The sequence below is a fragment of the Poecilia mexicana genome, unplaced genomic scaffold (assembly GCF_051168715.1).
Source record: "Poecilia mexicana isolate PSO_F unplaced genomic scaffold, ASM5116871v1 scaffold_1, whole genome shotgun sequence".
NCBI lineage: Eukaryota > Metazoa > Chordata > Actinopteri > Cyprinodontiformes > Poeciliidae > Poecilia > Poecilia mexicana.
In genome coordinates, this window is record NW_028263370.1 from 4039492 (window position 1) to 4066053 (window position 26562).

The window sequence follows — 26562 nt, forward strand, 5'->3', positions numbered from 1 at the left end:
AGGTGCACACAAAGTGAAGGAGCCTGGGTGGGGGGCAGACAAGGAGAGGGGAGTAAAGTGATAATACTCCGCCACAAACGCAAGATTGCTTTTTTTTTTCCCCTCCCTCTCCTTCTCTAAAGTCCATTTTCTGGGTCACTGCATTGCATTCATTACTGTCTTTGAAGACATTTAGCTGAGAAGGAATAATGCTTCTCTTTCACTCTGCGCTGAGAGAGAGCGGAGAGTTGTGAGCACCGGAGTCAGGGCCAGGGGCCTGGGAGGGAGGAGGGTGGCGATGCGGTAATACGGGACATCTTTATCTGGTTTTAATTTCAGTCATAAATATTGAATGCTTTATTTGCTCATCTGCAGCTGCCTCCGCTATGTCAGGGTTTGTGTCTCTTGTCTTTTTTTATTTTCTTATCCACCCCCATCGCCACCCCAACCCAGCCCCGCTCTGCTGTAGCACACGCCATGTTTCTTATGCTGTAGCTCGGGGCCAAAGCAATAGGATTAGGTAACGATTTTCCCATTTTCAAATGAACTCTAAAATGGACTTCAGCCGATTGAAATACTAAAAACCCAGCCTGCGGATACTCGTCAGACGAAGTGAATATGAATAAAGCATGATTTAAAACTCTCCCGTCCCAGATCTACATCAACAGACAAGCAGGACGGAGGCTATCGGCCGCTCTCCGAGAGGCTGACACTGACGTAGCGGGTTTTATGGGACTCATCTCATCCCCTGGGTGAATCGATAGGTGCCATATGACAGCAGCTCACCCATCAAGTGACTCGGTGACTGGGTAGGGGTGCTGCTGGAAATTTGCTTAAAGCCTACACCAATTAACTTCAAAATGACAGATTCAGGCGGCCAATGAGCGAGCGCTTTGCATCCCCAACTCCGTCGGGTGCAGAAGGGGGAACCTCAGCTGTTAGACGGATGGCGGCGCCTCCTCCTCCTCCTCCTCCTGCTGCTGCGTGTGTTTTCCCACGCACAGGCTCGCGTGCACGGCCGTGCGTTTTGCGGGTGCGTGCTGGTGAGTAAATCTGCAGCGATTCAGGCTCCTTAATGATGATGTCAATCTGTGAAAATGCACGCACACATTGGAGCTGTCAGGGCCTCATCAATCAGAGAGGGGTTTGTCAAAGGAGCCCGGGCCCAGATTAACGAGGCGGGGACAATGATGGCGACACATTTGCATAGAGAATTACCCTCATCTTTAGGAAAGTGATAGCGCCAAGAAGCAGAGGCGGACAATGGGGATGTTTGCAAGCACTGTTGCAGCATTTTCCAAGCCAAACAAAATCCATTGATCTTGGTTTCTGTGTTTAATCCGAAGCATAATTAGAACATTGATTTCAATATATTTTATGGGCTTTGACAAATGGGTTTCGCCGCTTGCAACGCGAGCACACTACACCGATGCGCTTTGCACTTTTTCACCAGCACGGTGCGTTCCTCCTTCTGTCCTTTTGCTTTCCTGCCCAAATGAGACAGTGATGAATCAAGTGGGCTTTAGCTCACTTTTTATTAACTCCACCAAGAATACACACCGAGTCCATCTTCACCAGCAGCTCCGGCGAGCGCTCCTCCCCACCTCTCTCCATTGTCAGGTGGAGGACACAATGGTTAAAGCTACACATTAACTCGACCCGTTGTTCAGAAACAGTCGGCTCTTCTGCCATCTGCCTGAATGGGTTCCCCCCCTCGCTCTCAGTCAGGACTGTAAGGGGTCAGGTCACCTGCGGGGAGAGGGCCAGAGTACATTTAGGCCTAATGTTCAAACTTCGACACAGTGTTTGTGTGGGGATGCGAAGCAGACAGAGAAACGGAGAATTGTTTCTACCGAGGAGGTGATTTAATGACGGTTCTAGAGACAGTGCGCGTTTGTTAGCAGCCAATTTGCATTTGCACCTGTTTTTTTTTTTTTTTTCCGAGTGGAGAAAGCGCTCGCACCGTTTGTTTCATTGTGTTTGTCCTCTTTTTTTTTTGCCACCAAGGAGACAAGTGAAAGTGTGTGCCGCCCAGCGTCTGTGTGAGTCCGACGGCAGGGGGCCTTCCTCGCTGAGCCGGAGCCGGACAGTTAAGGTGTCACCGTCATGATGGAGAGGGTCCGGCTTCACAGGAGGCCAGCAGCTGCCAGGTTTTCAGCAGCTTGTGCCGACGACTCCCCCATAAGTTAGTGGTCAGGGGTTTGGGTTAATGTGTGCAGAAAAGGCTGAAAATGTCCAAATTTAGGGGTCAGACGTCAAAGGTTGACAGGACGGAGGGTCAAGCTCTCATTATTGGGCACTTAAGTGAAAGCGTCCACTCCAAATGAATTTTATTTGTAACCTTGCAAGGTTAATTTACCCACGTTTTAAAACGCATTTGTGTTGTTGCTCATGTTACTTAAATTTTGTCATCTAAAATTATACTACAGTATATTTCTACTTGTGGATGAAATTTAAAACTCCACACAAGATTTGCTTGTGCAGAAAATGCATTCTGTGTTTAGATCAGCTTATTGGTCTGATTTAATTATTTAGAGCTTCTTTACTCATATTTTTTTTTTGTTTTGTAACAGTAAACTGAGCAAGTGGAAATAAACACATATAGTTCATACTTGTAGCAGATTTAGGTTTAAAGTTGTATCAGACCAGAGTCCTGACAGGCTGACAGGGAATCTGTGGAGGAAGCTAAAGATTAGGGTGATGGTGAGGAGGCCTCCCAACCTCCAACACTCAGCACCAAAAATAAATTGTCCAAAGAGACACAACTTTCAAAATTTTCTAAATGGTATTTTTTCCTTTAAAAAAAAGAATAAAAAAATAAGTATGTGATTCAAGATCATTCACTCTTTTGCAATGTTTTATCTGTGCAGAGATACCTGAGAGACATTTCTTGGTTTGATAAAGTAGTTTGAATCTGAATAAATTTAAGCTTAATTGGATTATTATGCGGTGACATTGTCTACTTTTAAAGGTCTACAAGTTTAAAAACTTTGATGAAGAGAACCAAAAAATTTCAACAGATCACTTAGTTCCTGCTTTAATTTCACAATGTATATTTTCTGTTTTAGCTTAAATCTTTTTATTCATCTTGCAAGTGTAATTCTGAGCCACTGACACGTGTTTGTCTTTAAAGCAGCTCTGGGTTTAAGAGCTTTAAATTACTTGTTCAAATCTTCCTCTTTTGTTGGTATAAACCAAAAGTGCTGCAGCTGCAGTATGTGTGTGTATTTTAACATTTGATGTTTTCACCTGAGTACATGCATGAGGTGTGAAGCATTTAAAAATGAGGGGGAAAGAAACACGAAAGCTGTTTGTTTTTTGAAAGAAATGTGCTATAAGTTTGTGATTGTACATCTGGTTTGTTCTGGCTGCAACAAATAGGAGAGAGCAAGACTTTCGGCAGATAACATAAAGGCTGCATGTTCTGTGCTGATGTAGTCTTCTACAGTATATTATCAATCTTGTGTTTTATATTGTATATTGTTTGTAAGAACCCTAAGAACTGTTGTGTTTGTGAATCTTTATACCCGATACTATTCTATACTACAAAAGTCATTCTCTATTTTATCAGTTTTCAATCTTTCTCAATTAGCACACTGGGCTTGGTAATGTTCGCATAAAAAACTCAGAGTTTCTTTATTCTCCTGCTTGCACAGACACAGAATTATGACTTTGGGAACATAATTCAAAATTAGTTTCAGAAAAAAATGTTTTAAATGTTTTTGCTTAACTGGTAGCGTGTGGAAAAAGTCCTGGAATCCATGTAGAAAAGACAACTTGTAAATGTAATGTAATAAGTCACATATTCAATGTAATGTCCCCTAATTTTCCCACTTAATGTTTTGCATACTTGTGTTTTACTTTAACTTAAATGTGAAGCAGTGTAGAATCTTCTTAATATAGAAAGTGTAACCCTCCCTAAACGCCCACAGATCTAATAAGACACAATAACAAAGATGGAACTTGATAATTAAACATTTATTCTGAATTACTGCTGAAGGATTAAAATAACATTAAAAACCCTTTTTTTTACCTCAAAGAAAACCCCTGAAATGGTTTTGCAAACTGACCTTTAAGTCTATTTAGAGAACTGTGTTTCCACAAGCTGTATTTAAGGCCAGTAAATAAATAAATAGCCTCATTAATCACCTCCAGATCAGAGAAGACACTTGAACACCCTGACAGTTGACTTGGCATCCCCCTCTTATTACACCGTCACAGACCAATAAACAGCCTCGCCAGCTCCACTCCACCAATCAAACATCTGCCATCTGCGGGTCGTTAGGGACGACGGCGAATCAGATCCTTCACTCACACGACGGAGGGGGGAGAGCGGGCGCCGTGCCCGGACCCCCCTCCTAATCTCACCAATGGGAATGCAGCTCTCCTTGTAATCCAATTAAAGGAGCGTAAGCGGTTTGTTAGACACTGTGTGTTAATGTAAGCACTATCCAATATACTCTGGGCTGATAACGGCGTGGCTGGGGAGACACTCTGGTCCAGGGAACAGAGGAGTGGTATACAGCTGGAGGGGCTGCTGTGCTAATATCAGGATCAGCACATTTTTATGGTATTTGCTTTGGCCTTTTGGAGTCTCATTTGTACCATCTCAAATTGGGCTTGTGAAGGCAAGGCGATAACCACGCAGAGCGATAATCTGCTTACCTCGGCTCTTTCTCCTCATCAGGCATGGTGATGCATGCAGAGATGGATGGAGATATAAAAGGCAGGGAATCGTGCCAACAAACCCATTAAACAGGCACACAAGCAGGATTACACCTTGGCTGTTTTGACAGTAAAAGTTTACTTTCATACTAGGAACGGTCAGTAAAAGGACTGTGAAGGATTAGGGCAGGCTGACGGAGATCGTCCAATCTCTCTTTTCTTCCTTCAGCTTTGCAAACTGGTTCTGATTCGGCTGGGGGGAAACAATCACTTTTTAAAACTGAAAACCATGGGAAAGTTAAGGAATAATGTCTGGTTAATATCACCGTTCTCATTCACCCAGTGATTGCTTGAGAAAGGCACCGACCACCTCGTCTTTGTGTGGATTCAGTGGGTGAAGGACATTTATATAATTGTTGTTTAAAAAATAAATGTTATAATAAAACTGTATTCTATTATCACACAGAAAAAAAAAACAGTTTTTAATCGCTGCAAGTGCACGCAGAAGTCGGTGAAAACAAAGTGGTGATAAACTTCAACAAAGCTAAATAAATCTGTCTTGAAATTAGTTGGATTTTCAACGGTAAAATTTACACGTCCTCATTTTTGTCGCACGCTTTTCTGGGGCTGAAACGATCAACTGGATTAATCATGATGAATTGATTACTGATATTGCAAAATTGCCTTTTGCTGTCCAATTATTTTTTGGTTAATCAAAAATAAAAAAAAGTCAACAGCTCAGTTTTACACGGTATTAATGTCGAGTGAAGCAGAAAGCGCTCATCTTTTCACATGTTTATGTTTGATTTATGAGGTTTTTTAGCTGCAAATGATCAAGCGTTCACTAAAGCGATGCTGTTGTATTTTAGACTAAAAAAATATTTTGGTTTTTAAAGAGCATCTTTCGATGTACTGTAATATTGTAAAGAAAAAAAAAAGACTTAAGCATAAAATCAACAGAATGTGCAATTTTTTTTAATGTGATTAATCATCAGAATAATTGATAGATTGATCGATTACTAAAAGAATTATTAGTTGCAGCTCTACACTTTTCTCTTCCACTCAACTTTCCATTTTCAGTTCATGAACAGCTGTTTTTCTTTAGCAATGACCTCATTTAGCTCGCCTGCTGAATAAATGCCAAGTCAGCAGTCGTCCCCATCATTGTGCAGGCTGCCACGTTAATATAACATCAACATTTATTTACTGTTGGTCTCATCAAGAGCATTAGCATTTCTATGCTTTCCTAGGCTCAATTCTTTAGAAATTTGTGGCATTTTTATAACATCTTTCAATTTATAAATACTATTTAGTTAGTATTACATTTTAAAATTAAATTACCTTGAAAATTATATCCAGTTATCAAACTATCAAAGCAAAAGATAATGAAAGTGGGGATTTTTCTACAAAGAGTACCAAGTCATAAATGGTGAACTGCATATTAGATTAAGTATGACTTTAAAGGCGTCTTTGTTTTCACTGCAGCCAGTGGGAAATAACACACATTGCTTAGCGGCTAATATTCTGTAAATTCATCTTTAGTTGGATGCAGAGGTGGGTAGAGTACCCAAAGGTTTTCAAGTAAGTACTAGTAAGTAATGAAGTACTGGCAGTACTTTAGGATATTTTTACCCAAGTAGAAGTAGAAAGGAATCATCCAGAAATTTACTCCAGTAAGAGTAAAAAAGTATTTGGTATATAAAGGATACTTTACTGAGTAACTCGGTTGTCCATTAGATACAACCAATACCACAAATACTTTAAAAAAGAAAAATAACCATCCATTTACATTCGCATAGTTTCACAAACTGTGTTTTGAAGCAACGGTAATCATTGTACAATAATTCAGTCCCACTTTGACTTGTCTGTATATTGTGCTTTTCCTGCTAATCTCAATCTTAGGTGGCCTTAATCCAGTGAAAGCACTGAAAATACAGGGTTTTTGTGTGTCATTTCACAGATAAATGTTTCATATTTCTCAGTGTCTTGTAGTATGTCCATTCCATGCATAAAAATCCGGTAACGCTCTGACCACTCTAAACATTTAACATTATGAATCAGAGATGGTCAAAAATATCCTGTAAATGTGCTTTCAATCTAAGTTGGAACTCGCATACAAACTTCTCTGTTTCCAAGCAGCTGCAGCCTGCATTAATGTTTTCTTACAACACATGAAGGTCCCATACGACCGTTTTGTCTTGTTAGTTTTGTTTTCATTTCTTTGTGGCATCCCTTTGTATTGTGCAGCCCAGGGCACAAAGCCACATCATCCATATCAAAACCAACACTGTTGATGACCGTCATGTACACCAAATATCAGGATACAATGAATTTGGCAAACCAGTTTTGAAATAGTAATAATATTAATTTACACAAGTTGGAGAAACCGTATGTGCTAGCTTGGTCTTTCCAAGGTCTTTGACCTAAATCCTCTCTCACATTTTAACTTTAATAGCAATTTTTTTCCCCACTGTGGGAAATTCTAACAAGTCTGGTGATGATACTGTACAAACATAAATAAATAATAAGTCCTGGTATAATACGTTGTCTTTTAGCCCGCCCCCTAAAGTATCATCTACACATCTCTGTGTGCAGGTTCCTTCACTGTATGCACCGATTGATATTCAGCACCTCTCGCTCTGTGTAAATGTACGACGCATCTAAATGGCATGTTCTAGCAGCATTTAATAACTGTAGACTCCTATCGTCTGCAGTCATTGCAGATGTTGAGATGAGTGTTTTCTCACTTCCCTATTTCCTCGCACGTGAACACGCTGCTACTGATGTGGGGGAGACTTAATCATATCTCCTTTTTCTTTCCCCCCCACCACCCTAAACACCCCCCCTCTCTCTCTCTTTCCCAGATGCACCGAATTGAACTTAATTAGATGCTACATCACCTCAGTGAGGGGCTGCGTGGCAAATCTTATTAAGAAAAAGCACTGCGTTATTCCAACGCTCGCTGATTCCTTTACATCCTGGCATCTGTGGGAGAAAAACCCCACTGAGGCGTATTCTCCAGCTCCTGTAACTAATGACGGCGTTGCCCGGATCTGACAGTGAGCTGTGTCTGTATATTGTGCTTAATATCATAATAATAATGAGAGCAAATTAGAACAATCAATTTCCATGGCCGGTTGTTGATTGGAGGAGGAGGCGAAAGTGACAGGAGGTGATCCATCATCCTCGGCCAGTCGCATTAAGGAGAAGGCGGCGGAGCAGGTGGGCCGGGCTGGAGTCCAGCCGCAGCCAATGAGAGGGAGCGGGAAGGGAGGAGGGGGATCCATAACACCCAAATCAAGCACTAATGTAGCTGTGAGAAGGGTAAAACAGAGAGCAGAGGAGGACCGAGGGAAGAGGGGATGACATCTATGAGACGTATGACTTATTTAAGTGGACTCTGGAGTGTGTGTCACATTTCTCTATTTAAATACATCCAGACTCTAACCTTTGAAGTAGTCCTCCCCCACCCCCTTTTGTCAGGCTTTAATCACTCCATATTGAGGTGGCGCTCTCATTCCACAAGGGGTCACTAAAACCTCATTTCCTCAGCCTCCCGCAGAGGCGAGCGCTCTGTCTGGCAAAGCGTTCAGCGGCCCAGTGAAGCGTCCAGATCACAGAATCATGAGCCTTTAGTCGCTGGATTTTCTGCCATCAGCTGCTGACCTTACTGAGAGCACGAGCAGCTGATAATGGCTGCCATGACAATTGTGTAAATAATGAGCGCGGCTGATGACAGTCGGTTCACTTCATGGGTTTTAAATGTTCGAACTGAGCCCTGTGACCCGACACACAGCTCTTTTTTTTTTTTTTCCAGTGGCAACAGTGGAACCAACACTGTAAAAAACACTAAATCTCACCTAGTATTTATATATGCAGTGCAAATATCTTAGCACACTTGAAATAAGACGAAGCTAACTAACAAGTAACTTTTCTTAAAGATTAGAGCTCGTCATAAGTCAATAATTTCTTAATGTTGATTTTTTTTAAAAGTACCAGTTCCACCAGCAGATTATTTCACTTATAAAAAGAGATTTTTTCCCCAAATGTTAAAAGTGAAATAAACTGATGAATACTTCTTCTTCTTCTATATGCATATTGCAATATAGATTTTTGGGGCTGCCGCTTCTTTGCGAATGTTTGTAGCTTTTGTCGTTGCGCCTGTGTCCGCGTACGACTAAAACAAGACGAAACGTCCCGGATTCATCCTGGTCTCGCTCAACGATCCTCACTTTTATCACTCATTGCATTAAACAGATTCCCACCTTTTGTCGGCGTCTCTCTCAGCCCGTTTCTCTCTTTCCGTCTCTAATCTTATTTCTGCTAAACGATGACATGGGGCGAGCATATTAGATTTCATCAGCAGCCATCAATCACGGCCGCACTTAACACGATCAGCCCCCCAGTTTATTCAGAGCGAACAATAGGGGACAGGCGCGTCCCGCCTGCAACAGAGTAAATGAGGAATTTAAATACTGCACAAGAGACTCCTCAGGCTCGGAGGGGGCTGACTGATTAAAGGCCGCAATATCTGCTTTTCTAGGCAGATGATCTGTCAAGTGGATGCAAGAGGAGGTTTATTGAAATAATAGGCTGCTAATGTGAGGGTATTCTGACCCAGCAGCTCGAGCACGCCGGGGAGACATGTCCATGGAAAACGCAGACACACACGAAGAACCCACACACCGCTTACCCGAACCGTCTTCCCTCTCCTCCCCCTGTCTACTATTGATGGGTAATTTATCAAATGACACCTTATCCACTGCTGAGAGGAAATTAAATCATGTAGTTCCAGATCCTGATTATAATCTTAAGATGTCCCTCTTGTAAGTTATGGAAAAATTATGTCCTTGCAGCGAACATCCCTGACTCCTTCTCTGGATTTTCAGTCTAGTCAGGCAATGAAGACGGTCACCAAGATTGCAAATTGTGTGTGAGATGGAAAACGGATCAACTAGACAAAAAATAAAAATAAAAAAATAAATCAATGCAAGGAGTCCAAAACACACAAAATGTTAGTTCTGCTAACAATCATGCGTTATGGATTTCAAAAAGTTCAGTACAGTTTTTTTTTTTTTTTGTTTTTCTGAAATACGAAGGTATTGGTTTCCCAGATGGGAGATGAAGTCATTCAGCAAGTTCTGGGTCTGAACAGATTCCACTCCGAGTGGGATGCACAGGAAACATCGAAAGGGGGGAGAAAAGCTGTTACAGGTCAGAGACTGGATCTACCTTGGTTTGACTTTCTCAAACACTGAATGAACCAACCTGATGTCACAATCTAACTGCAGCTGCTTGTATACGAGGTCTTGTTCCTTCAGTCATGATTCAGCTCACAAAGTAAGAGAACTGAAGGTCAAATTTATTTCTAAAGCTCGTGGTCTGAAGTGCTGTATAGATAAAATAACATAAAATAAAGGTCAAAAGACAGTTAAGACAAGAAAATAGAATAAAAAACAAAGTAAAAAGCAACATATTCAGGCCATGACTTATATCTCAAATGTAAATGAGATTCAAGATGGATGACGCCATTTTGAACCGCCCACACGCGGAAGTAAAAAAAAAAAAAAAAAAAAAAAACCTTCGACAAACAGCGTTGTAATGGCAATGGTAGTGAAGCTCAATACATTACCCGAGACATTTTTGCTTTATCAGCCAATACTAAAGGCAAAGACGGCAGGCGAGAAAATTCTCCAATGAGTCCTACATCAGGTCTGAAAGGTTATTTGAGGGACACAAAAGAGAAATCAACATTAGCGCCCAAGTCAGTAGCCAGAGGAAAATGAGGGCAGAGTCTCATTGGATGAGTGTGAACGCTGTATTGGACGCATTTTGCACATACAAAACGGGTGAGTAATGACTTAAATAATACCGGTTTGTAAAAAAAATTGTATTCAAGAAAATGCTTAAAAATAAACATTAGTATAAAAAAGGTGCTATAATGTAAATATCACAGTTACAGCAGCAGAGAGCTAGCATTGGAATTTACACACATAAAATCAAACATAACTACCTTCACTTATTAACCTTTGATTTGACTATCAATAAGTGTTATTATGGCAAAAAATTGGATGTTTTACCACCAGCTACCTTTATACAGACGAACATGTGGTTGACCATCGCAGGTTCATTCTGGACATGAGGTCGGCTGCAGGCCTTGATCCATTTCCAGCATCATTCCAGACTCCGTTCGGGTTTTGGAAATTAAATAAATCGTATTCCGCTCACTGGGTATCGGCTGACAACGTTGGACCATAATTTTTCTACTATTTTCCTCGATATCTCTATGACGGCAGCGCGTTAGCGATGACGGATCCCAGAAATGTTGACGGTGCTTGTGCTAAGGGACAAACTGCGACCGCTGATTGGTCTGTTGCTGACAAACCCGCAAGAATGATTGGCAGGTGGAGTCATGTCAATTTGGTCTCTAATTTAAAAACACAGAGTAGCATGTTTGAGCTCTGTAGGTACATTGTAGATGAAGATGCAACCAGTCTATTGCTAACATTTTTAGAGGCTATGATTATTGTGATGATCTTCTAATTATCACTCTATTTCACCATATATTTAGAGAGCAATGTCAGGCCTTCTATTGTCTTTATTCCCATCAACATGGTTTATAAGTACAGATGAGTTATCGTTACTGAAAAATCTCTGATCAGCTCCTCTGCCTGACAGTTTGAGAAGTTACTTTGAGGAAATGTGCAAGAAATGCAAACGTCCTGGTCCTTTACGACATGCAGAACTTCTTAATGCAGGACCCTTTGCATAATGCCAAGGAAATGCCTAATTAGGCTTGAGGATCTGATGTCACGTGAAAACCATGAATCCAGAACAATACGTTCATTTCTTAGCGAAGAGGAGGGACTTCTCACAGACAACATAAAAAGGACAAGATAAATGTATAAAACTTATCAAAAACCCTCACTGTTGGCAAATAATACATAATAATAATTACATACCAAGAAGGTGAAGTGTAATCAATTAGCATATTGACACTTATGATTCATAACTTATGATGTACACACTTTGCATTACAGCAGCTGTTGCAGGAGGCAAAAAAAATATATATGAAGAGCTTTGCACTGCTCCTTTTTACACTTTGGGATTAATATACCATGGAGTGGTGAACTGTGTGTACTTTAGGTCTTTCTTATAGACCTGACAAGATGACCACAAGCCCATCCTGACTGCTCAAAGGTTAAATGGGCCTTGTTGATAGATGAAAATATCAGTTTGATCCTCCTTCATTAAAAAGTAATCAAAGCGTTCCCCTAAATTCCACGTTCTGGTATTTTTCTTTTTAGGAATTTTATCAGACGACAGCAGCAGGTGTTAACAACAATCACTGTAAAATGATCCAAAATGAGCAGGCAGAAAACTTGGTCCGAGCTGAAGTTTTGGTCAATGATTTGATTTGGATGGGATCATAGGCCCTTTGCAGGAGCGTCTAAGCAAAGTCGATAATTCACAGCACAATTGATGTTTTACATTTAACCAGCGTGAGCTTTCGAACAACTTAAAGAAAAGTCATGTGACTCCCAACATTTTTGAATCTCACAGTTCAGACCTCGGTTTATCTTGTTGAGTTACAGACAGTAAAATATACGCTCCTCTGGGAGGGAGGGCCACCGCTGCTGGTACATCGTATAAAACGTCTCAGCAACAAAAGCTGTGGAAAACCTGAACAATTCACACGTTTTTGGAAAATAACCTTTCACCAGGAACATTATTGCGAAGTTGATTTCTCATGTTGAGCTCCATTAATCCTAAAGTTAAAACCAAAACGACGCCCCAGATTTCCGTGGCGGCTGAAGTTTTCACACCGTCTGATAAGTTAAACAACTCTGTCAAATGACAGCACCTGTTGCAAGAAGCTACATGCAAATGCAAAAGTCAGAAAGAAAGAACCTGAATTCTGACAAGCAGATTGATTAGAGCCAAGCAAATGTTTATTCAGCAATACAAAAAAATTGCTGTTTTGCAACCACGGGGAGTAATTTTGTAAATGAGCAACAGGTGTGGCAGGACCAGGTGTGAGAGGAGAGCAGGAAGCAAGAAAAACTAAAGAACAACCAGAGAAAAGTTAGAAAAGACTGAGGGGACTGATCAGGATAAAAACCACGAGAACCAACATTATTACAACAAACGTAAAACTCACGGCTGTAAATTCAAATAAATGTGAGGAAAACCCAAAGACCATGTCGAATGCAGTTTCATGTGTGCAGCGTTTGTTCTCAACACACTGTATTTGATTTGAAGTCACATATTTGAATCAGAAGGATAAACTTCAGTGCAGTGCAAGAATCATGTAGGAGGCAATTGAGACTATTACCAAAGTCTCCTCAGAGTGAAGAGCGACAAATAAACTCAGAGCTGGTCAGGTTGGTGATGTGCTGACACTTCATTTACAGGTTTTGGGTGGAGGAAACCCAACACTTAGGTGAAATAAACTATAATTTCAGAGAAAAATGTGCTTTTTCTAACAAAAACAAAATCACAGTAGCACTTTAAGATAGCAGATTAATTCAGTAATACACATATATATAATTTGTTGTAATGAATAATAATGACACTAGTAAATATGGGATCACAGTTAATGTGATTTATATTGTAATTCACTTTAATTTAATCTGACTCAGAGTTCATCGTTTGCTAACTTTTGACAGTTTCTGCTGCATCTTTTCTTGCTGATTCTCCTCCTTAAATGTTTATTAAAAACTCAAAGCTTTTCCATCATTGGTTGTTTGTTACCAGCTGGCGTTGCTCTTCAGGATGACCCACAGGGCTCATGTGATCTCTAATGGACCGGATCCGGTGGAACCAATTCACAGCTGGTTTGGGAACGGATCGGGAGTTTGATAATAAGTCGGCCGATTCCGCCCTTCGTCGGGAAGCGCCTCCTCTGCGCCACATGAGCGATGGGAGGAATCTACAAATGGGACACGGAGCGAGGAGTTTTCACGAGTCCCTTTGATGAGCTGCTCCTCGTCTCCGTCGAGCTGATTATAGCGGAGGAGGAATTATTCATGACATAAATGGCAGAGGAGTTGTTAAAGGAAAATGCTGCAAAAATCAGTGGGGTGAGTTCACTCTTCTTCGTCGCTCTAACCTCGTATTTTCTCAAAAATAGTAAGTCGCTTGTGGTGTGACAGAGATTCACACTGGAAGAGGAAGGCTGGAGTCGTGAGGCGAGGGGTTGAACGTTAGATAAAGTAAAACCTACATGGGTTGATGCTGACTGCTCAGCGTTGTCTCCGCTGAACTCTTCAGAGCTTGAAACTTCCTCAATTTAGACCCAAATTAGATTAATTTGAAGAACTGAGCAGCTTTTGTTCTCTCGGCCTACTTTTCCCTCATTCACACTCATACTAGTGTCATTCTGCAACATCTGAAGGGATGGACATGCAAGGTTGGGAAAAAGTTGGAATCTTACAGATTTTGACCTATTTTTGTCTTTTTTCAAAATCTAAAGAGAGCGTCACATGCGGCCTTTGCCTCTGTGAGGGCAAAAGTTTCAACTTCAGAAAATATTTCATGTCTTATTTTTAGGCTGAGTGTTGAGTAGACGTAAACAACAGAAACTTTTTAAGCTCATAAGTGTTTGTCTGATCTTTTACAAGGATCTATTTCATGGAAATGACACAAAGTTTTGTTGGTTCACGCTTTAATAATTGCAAAGGTCAGATGTTTGGCAGCCACATGATGCTGTAAAAGTTCTCTCCATGTTGGAAAATGCGCAGTGCAGGTCACAGTGGGTTTGTTTTTGTTCCTCATTTGCTTCTTTGCTCTCCTCTCCGCAGCATCTCACATGGTCGCTGCTGGCGGTGGCTTTCCTGGCCTCGTTCGGCAGCTCCATGCTCTACGGCTTCAATTTGGCCGTCGTCAACTCGCCTGCAGAGGTGAGCTTCTGCATCGTCCTCACAACACTCAAAACTTTCACAGGATTTTGAGTCAGTGGATTTTAATTTAAGGCCCTGAAAAGTGCAGCCAATCACGACGACTTCATGCTGCCCCCGACTGCAATTCAACAGTGTTACAGATTTGGACTGGCAGCAGAGGCAGATGTGGGGACATCCAGTCATTAAACTGGTTAAATGCTGCATTTTTGTTGTTGTTGTTGTTGTTGTTGCAGGGAACAGGCTAAAATATTTTTTAGGGTTAGAAAAGAGAAGACGGTGACCTCAATAAATGTTATATTGCAAAAAAATATTCTTTCAAGTGCAAATGTCTCACTTAAAATAAGACAAATTACAAGTAACTTTTCAGCAAGATATGAGTTTGTTTTTAATCAATAATTCCTTAACGACTTCATTTATAACATGCTTAAAAAGTGGCAGTGGAATTGGCGCTTTTTCAACAATACTAATGATTTATCAACTTAAAACAAGCTCTTATTTCTTGATGAAAAGTTACTTGTAAGTTAGTTTTGTCTTATTTCAAGTGCACCAAGACATTTGAACTAGAAACTAGACAAAAACACCTGATAAGATTTTGAGTTTCTGCAGTGTAAAACTGTATGCCTTCCTTTTGGCAAGACAGACAATGGTGTACAGAGCCTTTCTGTAATTTCACACAAATCAGACTTTAATTTTAGTTAAATATTTATTCCTCCTTTAATTTTTCTCTTTTTGTTTTCATTTTTGACTTGAAACAATTTTTTTTCAACCATACGTAAACTTTTAAGATTTTGACCAAAGGTTTTGGCATTAACTCGTCCCTGTAATAAAAGTATCATGTTTTGATCGTCTTCCGTAACGCGGATTGTAACGTGCTCCTCATGTGGCTGCGTCAGCGTGTCATTGATGCTCCTCAGCTCCTAATCCATCTTTGGTTCTGTTCTGCTCCTTGTCCGTCTGATTTGCTGCGGCTAAGCTGTGAGCATTCCTGTTTTGACGTGGATGACCCCGTTCTGAAGCAGGACTAGTTCACAACGCCCTGCTGAACTTGGAGAATTATGATGTCGTCTTTTAATTTAAAATCCTGACTTTCTTTAAAAAAAAAAAAAAAAAAGATATTGATATTGATATTGATACCAATTAGAGGTCATTGTGCGTCTTATGACACATTTCTTATTTTATGGACTGAACAGAAAACATGTTATGCTATATAACATATCCTCCATCTAATGATCTGCTGATTTGTCTTCCTCCTTCTGTTCATATTGATGCCACATAAATCGTTTGGATCTCTGGAGTAAAACTAGACTGAGTTTCATTTCTCCTCAGTGCAGTTTCAGCTAAAACTGAATAAAATCTGAGGAATGCTGGAGGGCGTCATAATAAATTTTAGACAGAGTGAAAGATTTTGGACCTTTTTTTTATTTTTTTTTAGCCTATCACATTATGCTTCACCGAAATCTGGCAGCTTTGTTTCAGAAATGAATTAGACTTGAGCTCGATTCTTTAAAAAGTTGGTATGAAACCGTGTATTCTTTTGCTTCAGTGCCGTTTGGAGTGTTATAAAAATGATTTCTCTTCTCCCAGTACATCAAAGCCTTCTACAACGAGACGCTAACCGAGCGACATCACTGGATCCCGGACGAGCATTTCTTGACAATCTTGTACTCCCTCACTGTGTCCATCTTTGCCATCGGCGGGATGACCGGTGCGCTGCTGGTGGGCAAACTTGTCACTAAATATGGAAGGTCAGAGTGGATGTGGATGGATTACTTGCCTGTTTTGCCTGTAAAAATGACTCTTTCTTTCGCTGACGGTCTTTGAAGACCTCTGAGTAATTACGAGCGATGAGCTCTGACAGGTGATGTGTTTGAACAGAAAAGGGACTCTGGTGCGGTCCACCGTGCTGGTGTTCATCGGAGGGTCTCTGATGGGCTTCAGCAGATGGTTCAGGAATCCCTTCATGGTCATCGCAGGACGCTACATCACAGGGGTCCATTCAGGTAGGCCTACCCCAAACAAAAACAGAAGATATTTGCCGTATTTTCCAGACTATAAGCCGCTACTTTCAAAATGCTGAGAAATGATCGCTCACTTCATGAGCATGAGGTGCGACGCATCGATCCGATGTTTTCTGTTTTTTCTTCAGGGATCTCTCTCAGCGTGGTGCCGATGTACCTCGGAGAGATCGCCCCCAAGAACCTACGTGGTTTTCTGGGCCTTGTTCCCAGCATCCACATCTGTCTGGGAGTCTTCAGTGCTCAGGTTCTTGGGCTTTCTGAGCTACTGGGAAAGGTACCAAATGTTGTGCACTGTGTCTGAGTCGGCCTGTCTTGTTATTCTTTTTCCTAATATTCTTATTCCTTTCGGAACATTTTAAAAACTGGGATTAAAAACAATCAAACCCGGTGTCCCGCAGCTTCTACAAGTCCAACACACCTGAATCAAATGTCTAAATCACCTCCTCAGTTGGCAGTCAGGTTCTCCAGAGTCCTATTAGCTTATTATTGGACTCAGGTGTGTTGAAGTAGAAACACATCGAAAAGTCGCAGAACTCCGGCCCTCCAGATCCAGCAAATAAAAGAATAAATTTGTCGTTGGTTTTCTTGAAACTTGCTTAAAGACATTCCGAACTTTGCAAATGACAGGAAAAGCTAAACAAACCTATCCAGATAATGAATTCACAACACTGAAACAAACAAGTATGCGGGCTTGCGTGTTTACATATCACTTAAAAATGTGCTTGAGTTGCTTGGTGAAGCATGTAAACAAACGGATCTATAATTAGATAATGTTCAAGTTTGAGCTCGACCCTGGGGAGTTTCACGACACGTGGCCAAGCAAAAATATTGGTTTATACTTTCAGGCCTTTCAATCTGAGCACCAATGTGAGCAGTTATTGAGTAGCTGCATAGAAAAAAAATGAAAAACAGTATTTTTTCGTTTGTCGGTGTGTTTAATTTTTACGTATTTCTTACGGAAACAACAGTATAGTTAAAAAAAAAAAACAAAGCAAAATGTTTTTGTTTTTTTTGGCGTTTCTTCACACAGGAAGAACATTGGCCGCTGCTCCTCTCCCTCGTATTGTTTCCTACTTTGGTCCAGCTGATGCTGTTGCCATGGTTTCCAGAGAGTCCACGGTACCTGCTGATCGAGAAGGGAAATGTCCACGCGACCGTGTCAGGTCAGAGACGGCACTTCTTTTCTCTGCCGTTTCAGTTTCGTGTGCTGTACAATTCAGAAGCTGCGTCTGTTCTCCAGCCCTCAAGTGTTTCCGCAAAAAAGGAAACATCCAGGCAGAGGTGGAGGAGATGCAGGAGGAACAACGGTCGCTCTCCTCCATCAAGACCCTCTCTGTTCGCCGTCTGCTCATGGACCGCTCCGTCCGCTGGCAGGTCCTCACCATCGTGGTGGTCAACATCGGGATGCAGCTGTCTGGGATCGATGCAGTGAGTGGGGAACAGAGCAGCGGCTTCGTTGTGTTTTTTGTTTTCATTTTGGATGAAGTGCAACGCTCTGTGCGCTTCACGCAAAGAAAAAAAAAAAAAACGAGAACTCAAACTGCTGCAGATCCCAGCTGGGCTCCTTCCTTCTGTCCATACATCACAGAGTCGCACAGTACTACTACACCCGCCGAATAACTAAGCTGAGGGCGACACAATCACGCCTCATTATCTTTCTCACTGCAACCTCACCTAACAAGGTCCACCCATCTGAACACAAAGTGGAGCCCATCTTTGTGCTCGTTGCTTCGTGTGGATGGGAGCTCCAGGCTTGCTGGCTCACGGTGGCATCGTTTCCCAGCAGGACGGGGGCCTCCTGCTGGGCCGCTCGGTCCCCGCTGCTCCACGCAGGAACTCTGCAAGGCTTCACAAACGCAGATAAAAACACGAGGCTAAAACTCCAAAAACATGTATTTCAGTTAATGATTTATTATCTGCTCTTATCTAAAGTTAGGACGGAAACTATCAGCGTATCTTACTCATTGCGTGGAACCGGATTGGGAATGAATATAACTTGAAAATATTTGAAATGTTGAATTAGACCCATTGATCAGTAAAATGCAGCATCACTCAGAAAAATGTTAGCATTTTCTGGAGCATACAGGTTGATGCTAACACAATGCTAGGATGGAAATAGTGGGAGTTACTGCTGCTTATCAAGAGCTTCATTTCAGACTCTTCAGGCCTCAGTTAAAAATGCTAAATGAACAGAAAGTAAAAAGCAAACGGCAGAACATTTCTCAAAGTTAAATCCGAATGAACCCAACACTTTCAGCCAACAGATGCATAAATCTGGACGAGGTCTATTGGGGTTTGTCTCGACCAGCTTTTCACATCGTAACACTGAAATAAGTCACATCAGTCAGACAGGCTGGAGAGTTTTCAGGTATCGCCTCCATTCAGTTTTGGTCTTGACACGTAAATACACTTTGGACCACTAAGTTGTAGCTCTGGCTGGTTTGAGGCGTGGTTCCCCAGCTGCAAGTTGAACAGCTGCTCTTGTCTGAAGCAGGTCTTCTTCTATGATTGCCCTGTAATGACCTCTGACCCCTAGCACTGCCCCTGTTGAGCGTCGTCACAGCATGATGCTGCCACCATGAGTTTTTAGGGTTGTGGGGATTTGCTCAGGCTGTTCATTTTCTGCCTAAAAATCATTTTGCTACCTTCCTAAAATAATGGCCTGAGTCAGTTTGTGCCAAATGTTTTTTGTTTCTTTTTTAATCTTAAATCATCTTTTGGCATAAAAGATGTGGCAATTGTTTTTTTTTTCTTTATGGCAAAAAAGGGCATCATTGTAGGAAGTGGGCGATCTGAAAGTTGCAGAAAAGTTTGATTTTGACCTCAGACCAAAATTTGGATGAACAATTTGGCAGCTTTTCTGATGAACGATCTCTTTGCCCAGACATATGAATTTACCAGGAATTTCTCCACAACTTTATTTATTAATTAGGTAGTTTGTTGCGCTGGATTATATTTGGAGATAAAACAGTAAAACAGATGCATGTCATGCATGTCATACTTTTTATTTGTACAACAAACCTCATGATATATGAGGTTTGTTTGTTGCGTCACAACAACAAACACAGATTTGGACTTTTTCTGAGCTTGACCCAAACTGGATCATCAACAGCAAAATGGTCCCGAACTCGTCAGAAACTAACATACAAAAGAATAGCTGGGGGAAGAAAAAAAAATAAAGATTTTGCAAATGAACCACAAGACGTTTTCTTTAAAAACCACATGAGGAAATGTTATTTCACTGTAACCAGACACACGTGCCTGCATGTTTTCAAAGTTATGTTGATGAAATGCAACATGTTCGGTTACTAAATCAACGAGACAGGGGTTGAACTGCGCCGATCACCATCCTGTCCTCACCTCATCAATGATGGATGCCGCTCCGGTAAAATGTGATTGATGAGAACGCACAAATTAATTTCAAGGGGAGCACTTGTCAGCAATCCACGCTCATGAAACGCAGAACCTCAAACGCATAAGTGATGGTCGGACTAATGAAAGCGATCGGCATAATGAATCAAGCGAAAGCGCAAAGTAACAAGACGGGCATTTTGGCTCCTTAGAAAACGAGATAATCTCATTCTGAGTTTCTAATCCGTCAGATTCATCCTGATAAACTTTGTGTTGTTTTTTTTGTTTTGTTTGTTTTTTGTTTCTTTTTCTGAATTTCAGATCTGGTTCTACACAAATGAAATATTCAAGAATGCGGGAATCCCAGAACCTCACATTCAGTACACGACGGTGGGAACTGGAGCCGTAGAGGTCCTCGCTGGGATGCTGGGGGTGAGCGGACGTTTTGATGCGACGTTCATCGGTTTGTGATCGGCTTTATTGAGCCGCAGATCATTTCGACGTGACAAGACTGAAACACGAAGTCAGCTCCTCTGATTACGTTCACTGGAGAGTTAATTAGTAAATTGTAAAAAAAAAAAAAAAGCTATTTTAAAAAGTCTGATTAATTATTACACAACATTGTACAGCATGATTAATCAAATAATTCTTCATCAAGTGTACAGACATTGGCTTGATTTAAAAACTCCACTAGAAAGTGCTTTAAAATTGTGTTTTTAATACCTTTCATTGTGTTTTTGTTAGTAATGTCTTCTCCATTGTTCGTTTATTTTTTTCTGTAGCAAAAAGTCTCAGTTTTTTGATCTGATCTGATCTCAGTGTTGGATCCAGGATGGAGTTACTGGTACCAGTGTTCTCTAGTGTTTAAAAACTGCTAAAATCTTCAATTATATCATTTCATTGTTTCAAAGACGTTTAACTAGATGCCATAAAAGGTGAAGGAGTGACAGAGTTTTTCTCCGGCCATTTGGAATGTAGAATAATGCGACGTTGTCCACGTGTTGCTGCACACTGCAAGTCAGCTGGCTGAAAGAACGTTGATCCACTTTGTTCTGATTACGCTAAAGACAAATGATGAATAAAAAAAACCAATGGCAGTCGTGATGAGGACACTGAAGAAGCGCCACACACCAACACTGCAAGATGAAAGAAAGCAACGAGCAGCACCTCTGTTAGGCTGTCAGCTGACATGAAACCCCGTTAATTAACTGCAGATTAATTTTTGTTTGTTATTATTGTACTATACAGGTTTGAAAACTGTTACTCAACTGAGGGATAACGGATGGGGAGTGGGTCTGATTATCGTCTATTGATTTCATCTAATGGCTCTTTCAAATCCCGTTTTGTTGTTAAAATGTTATTTTTTCAGACAATCAAACTTTGTTTTATTCTTTATTTAAAACGGATGAGGTGGAAGAAGTTAAAACAAACTGAGCTGTAATTGCTGGTAAAATGTCTAAACGTTTATTTTTTTTTGTGGCTGAGTAAGTCTAGGTGAGGCACAGTTTAGAGAATAAATGACCTTCCTCTGAAAATGGTCTGATGCTGTAGAAAAGGAATAGAAAAGAGCAGCCAAAGTCCAAAGAAAAGGCTTTAAATGCCTTATTTTTCCAAAAAGTTAAGAAAAGATCATCACCGTAAAAAATTGACTTCTTAAAAGTAAACACAGAGAAATTCAAGAATTAACTCAACACTAGTGCTATAAAGCGGACATTAAAACACAGAAGACGAATGCTGAAAATGTTTCTGCCCTTTGTATTTGTCTACGGTTGCAGCCACTCACCACTTCCTCTTACATTGTTTAGTGTTTCACCATCGAGCGTGTGGGCAGACGACCTCTGATTATCGGTGGGTTCCTCTTCATGGGTCTCTGCTGTGCGGGAATCACCGTGTCCGTCCTCCTCCAGGTACGTCTGCAGTGACTGCGTCTTAAAAAACCTTTAGTGTGCTCTTCACTAAACAGGAATATTGGAGTCGGTAAGTTCAGACATCTATAATTTGCCTCTTCCCCCGTCTTGTTTGCGCCTGTAAACAATAACGATACAAGCAAGAAAGTAATTATGTGTCATATTAAGTAAATGTCAAGGAGCACCACATGGTACAAATTATGTTTCTGGTATCTTATAATCAAAATGATTGAGTGCAATTAAATGGATAGTCATTAGAAAGTGCGCAAATTTCCGTGGCTTTGCAGGCGCAGTTTCCCTTCATGAGCTACATCAGTGTGGGCTGCGTTGTGGGGATCATCGCTGGCTTCTGCATAGGTCCAGGTAATATCAAAACTCCATCATATCCTCCAATTTTTACTTCACAGGAGAAGGAGAAAACACTCCCAGACCTCAATCTGAACCCTCTCCGTCAGCACAGGCAGCCCTTGAGTTTAAGGTGACACTGCTCCCTACTGGAAGCTGGAGGAACAGCAGGAACTCAGCCTCTGCTCCCCCCCTCCTCCCTCCGAGAGCATGAAGAGATATTGTATTTCATTACTCTTGTAAATTAGGAAATCTGCGCTGCCACACTACATCCATTCCTGTAGCCATTTAGATGAGACGAGGGAAGAGAATTACGAGGCGTTGGTTTACCACCACATCAAGCGGACCCGTGAGGATGATGAATCGGGCCAAATCTGGTGTACGTAGCGTCATTCATCAACGCGGCAAAAATCTATACCACAGAACAAGAAGGAGGATCTCTGTTCCTGCAATTAGACCTTTAATGGCTCATTGTTCACAAGCTTCCCTGTGATGAATACGGTTTCTTTCGGAGGAAACCTTGCTCTCACGTAGAGCATGTTGACAAATGATGGCCTATAGTTATTCATCTGACAGTACTAAACCTCTCTGTCTGCTGTTAGCAGCCACAGATAATGAGGACATCATTCTGGAAGATGATCATTAGAGCTTTGGCTAAGGCACAATCTAACAATGAGAAATGTTTAAAGCAGAGCCGCCCTCTGATGTCACCCAGACACTTGTAGACGTCCCGGCTATCGCTGCCGTCTTTTCACACTTACTGCCCGCCTCTTCTAGACGATGTCGGCCATCTTCCTGCCTAACGGACACTAAATGAAATACATGAGTGTAACTTAATAGCACTTTGGCTTTTGTTACCATTTATTAATTTTGAGCGAAGGCTAGTAAATAGGCCAGAGAGGGAATATCGATAAACTACTTGATGAATGAAGTTGCTGGTGTTAATTTCATAACAGCACCGGGTAATTAAACTGGATTTGTGCGATGACTGGATGCTCGGTCGGATCGAGCCTATAAATTTCCCCAAACAGACACAGCGGTTCTGGTTCTTACTTTAACACGGCCACGTTTTTCGTCCCGTCTTTCCAGCCGGCGTTCCTTTCCTGATCACAGCCGAGCTCTTCAAGCAGTCGCACCGACCGTCCGCCTACACCGTGGCCGGCTGCCTCAACTGGCTGTCCAACTTCACCATCGGCTTCGTCTTTCCCTTCCTCGAGGTCAGAAACCGAGACTGAACTTTTAATAATGCAAAGGTCTTTCAGTTCTCCTCGGATGAAGTCATGGTTTGAAACTTTTCTATTCTGGAGGACAAGATTCTGATGACTTATTATTAGCCAGAATGGTCTGTCGTGTTTTTTTATGTATGTATATAAATATATTGTTATTCAAGAACCATAAACTTCTGTGCGTTGTACTGGGATTTTACGTGAAAGATGAACACAAATTAGCACTTTTAGTGAACTTTAAGGGCACAGATCTATGTAATTTTTTATAAATATGTTCATATCTGAAACACGTTTCCGTAGAAGCCTCAGAGGTTTGATAGAGAACATCAGTGAACCGAGTAGGAGCAAAGATGGGTTAGGGAAAAAGATGTGGAGAAATTTAAAGCAGAAATTTTAAAGTTTAAAACGTAAAGCTTTTAACATCTCACTCGGCTCTGTTCATCAAAAAGTGGAGAAAGCAGAGCTCATCTGCAAATGATATGCCAGACCACCTAAACCGAGAATATCTCAGTCCTCTGGTGCTTATGTGTTTTTCTCAACCAGATGAAGAGTTCAAGAGTCTCTGTGTCTTGGTAGGATGGAGTGAAAGGTGCAGATTAGGGCCTCATTTGTAGTAACGAAGGCCTTTTCCTTCACCGATCCGTCTCTGCTGCGACCATGACCTACTGCTGAGAGACATAAATACTTTCCTGACGAACGCGAAGTTAATCAGTCACTTTAAAAGTGACAGAAATGAGGTTGTTCTGAAAGACAGCTTCGAGTAAGTGAGCTGCTCCCGTGCATCGAAAGGACTCAGCTGAAGTGGGGGCCATAAATCTCCTCTGGCCAACAAACTCCTTCAGATCCAGAAGAATTGGGTGGGCGGATGGATGAACGGATTTGTTTTTGTGGGTCTCCAAAGAGCAGGTTTTTAACTTTCTGTTGATGTATTTTTCATAGATCCCAACCTTCCTGCTAACTGGGTGTACTTTTTGTTTACGCAAAATATTTCACAGTTTTACTGTAAACTTATAATTTCCAAATGTCATTTAGGTTGACAAAATTGATGTGATGTCATGCAACACAAACCTGGTTTGAACATCTAAAAATGACCATCAAACACATTTTTGAAAAATTAGCTTAAGCACAAATTGTTATGTTATTTAAGTTAATAAAGTCAGCTTCCGTACCCTTTCGGATTACTTTGCGTTGTCCCCTTGTTAGGATGCAACGGGCCCATACTGCTACCTGATCTTCTGCGCGATCTGCTGGGGCGTGGCTGCCTACACCATCTGGGTCATTCCTGAGACCAAGAACAAAACCTTCCTGGAGATCAGCCAGATGTTTGCAGCCAAAAGCAGCGTCCAGAAGGAGGAGCCGACTCCAAACAGTCACCTGAAATTGGCGCTGATGAACGGCTACGGATCACTCAGGCTCCATGACGAAAAGTGAAAGAGGAAAATAACTTCCTGTAAAAAGACAAACAAAACACGAGTACGATGGCAAACTGCGGCCGCGAGACTGACTGCTTTACTTGAACAAGTCTAAGAGACATAAATGTACACAAAGTATAATAAAATATTGGCTTTGTTGAGATGTTTTTGTTTATTGTGTGTCGTTAAATGTTGGTGTCCACGGTCATGTGCCTCGGCTCAACCGTTCGTCACATTCGGATCGATTTCCCACCGTTGCCTGGCCCTTTTGTTGGAACTGTGGAGACTTCACAGTTTTCTCTCAGATGTTTTCAGCCATTTGATTCTTTCAAAACCACTAACTTGTTGAGAGTTAGGCTCGTTCGACCGATTATTCGCCAAACAGATGTTTAGCTACCTGTAAGCAGGATTTCATGTTAATATGCGGCGATGAGGATTGATAAACCACTGGAAACTAAAACCAGTGACTCCTCAGATTTGTTTTGAACAATAAGTAAGTAGAACTAGAGGGCCCTGGGTTGGCCCTTGAACTTTTTCACATTTTATTGGATTTCAACTGGGATTTTCTGGTGTCGCTGAGCTCACAGTAGAGCCCCGTTGTTAGTTTGAAGGGAGATAATTTTTGTACAAATTTAAAAAAAAATAAAACGGAAAGGTGTTCTGTTTTTTTCAGCTTAGACTGGCTAGAGAACATTTTGAACTGTAATCTTTAAGTCTTACCACACATTAAGTCAGTACTAAAACGTATTAATACGGGTTAGTAGCTCTAGTGGTGGTCAGTGTTGTCCTGCTGGAAGTTAACAGGTTTCCCCCCCTTGTCACCACTGCATTTAGCTCCTCCTCATCGAATCTGACCGGCATTCCCGCAGCATAATGTTGCCTCCACCATGTTTCAAGGTAGTGGAGGAGATTGTGTGTTCACGGTGAAAAGGTGTCATAAAGCTCGGCTTTTAGTATAATTTCACTGGACACTTTCCTCCATGTGCGCTGTGTTCACTATTTGACTGATAACAAAACCACAAATGGGACTTCTCAAGGCTTTCCTTCAAAAATGGCTTTCTTGTTGCCACTCCTTCACGAACAGAACTAATACTCATATCGATAAGTTGCGCCACCTGAAAAACAGAAAAGTTAATTAATGTAATTCCACTTTCCTAAGGTTTCCTAAAGTTGGCAATTTGGCAAGACTATTATGTAAAGATCCAATGAAATCTATAAAAATCTGTGGCTGTAACATCAGAAAACATGACAAAAGTTATGAATATTTTCTCAATTATTGGACAGTTAAGGATGAGCCAGAACAGTTTATTAATTATTTGACCACTTAAGCAGGTGTTTTATGTGTGCTGTGTTTTCTTCTTCCTCCTGCTTGCGGTGTCCTACATGACTGGCAGAACTTACTACGGCCTTCTTTCTTGCAACTCTTCCATAAAGGCCAATTTTATGGACCCATCACCATGACAACAGATTCCCACCTGAGCTGAGGAACTCTGCATCTCCTGTAGAGTTACCACGGGCCTCTTGGTTTCTCCTCCACCCGATGCTCCTCTTACCCGCCTGTCTATCTTCTGTGATTTCTGTGACATACCAAGGAGTCCTCTCGATCCCCTCCGATCTGGTCTGAACTGCTTGCGTGTGCGGTCGAGAGTGCGGAGCGAGTTTCAGTTACGGTTGTCACCGCCATCCTCACGGCTCCGGTGCTGTGTGAAGGTTGAGGCCCCGCCACCACATGCGACACACGGCGCAGCGTTCACGAC

At 41.4% G+C, this 26562-nt stretch overlaps 1 protein-coding gene across 1 annotated transcript; it reads left to right on the forward strand.

Annotated features, from left to right (window-relative positions):
- The first annotated feature begins 9690 nt into the window (after positions 1–9690).
- slc2a15b (solute carrier family 2 member 15b) lies at positions 9691–24966 on the forward strand. Its single transcript, XM_015013190.2, has 13 exons — positions 9691–10493; positions 13402–13727; positions 14448–14546; positions 16131–16291; positions 16422–16546; positions 16693–16838; positions 17595–17727; positions 17805–17992; positions 20237–20347; positions 21721–21822; positions 22110–22185; positions 23257–23384; positions 24597–24966. The coding sequence occupies exons 2-13, from the start codon at positions 13683–13685 to the stop codon at positions 24822–24824; spliced, it is 1542 nt and encodes a 513-aa protein (XP_014868676.1). The 5' UTR covers positions 9691–10493; positions 13402–13682; the 3' UTR covers positions 24825–24966.
- The last annotated feature ends 1596 nt before the right edge of the window (positions 24967–26562 follow it).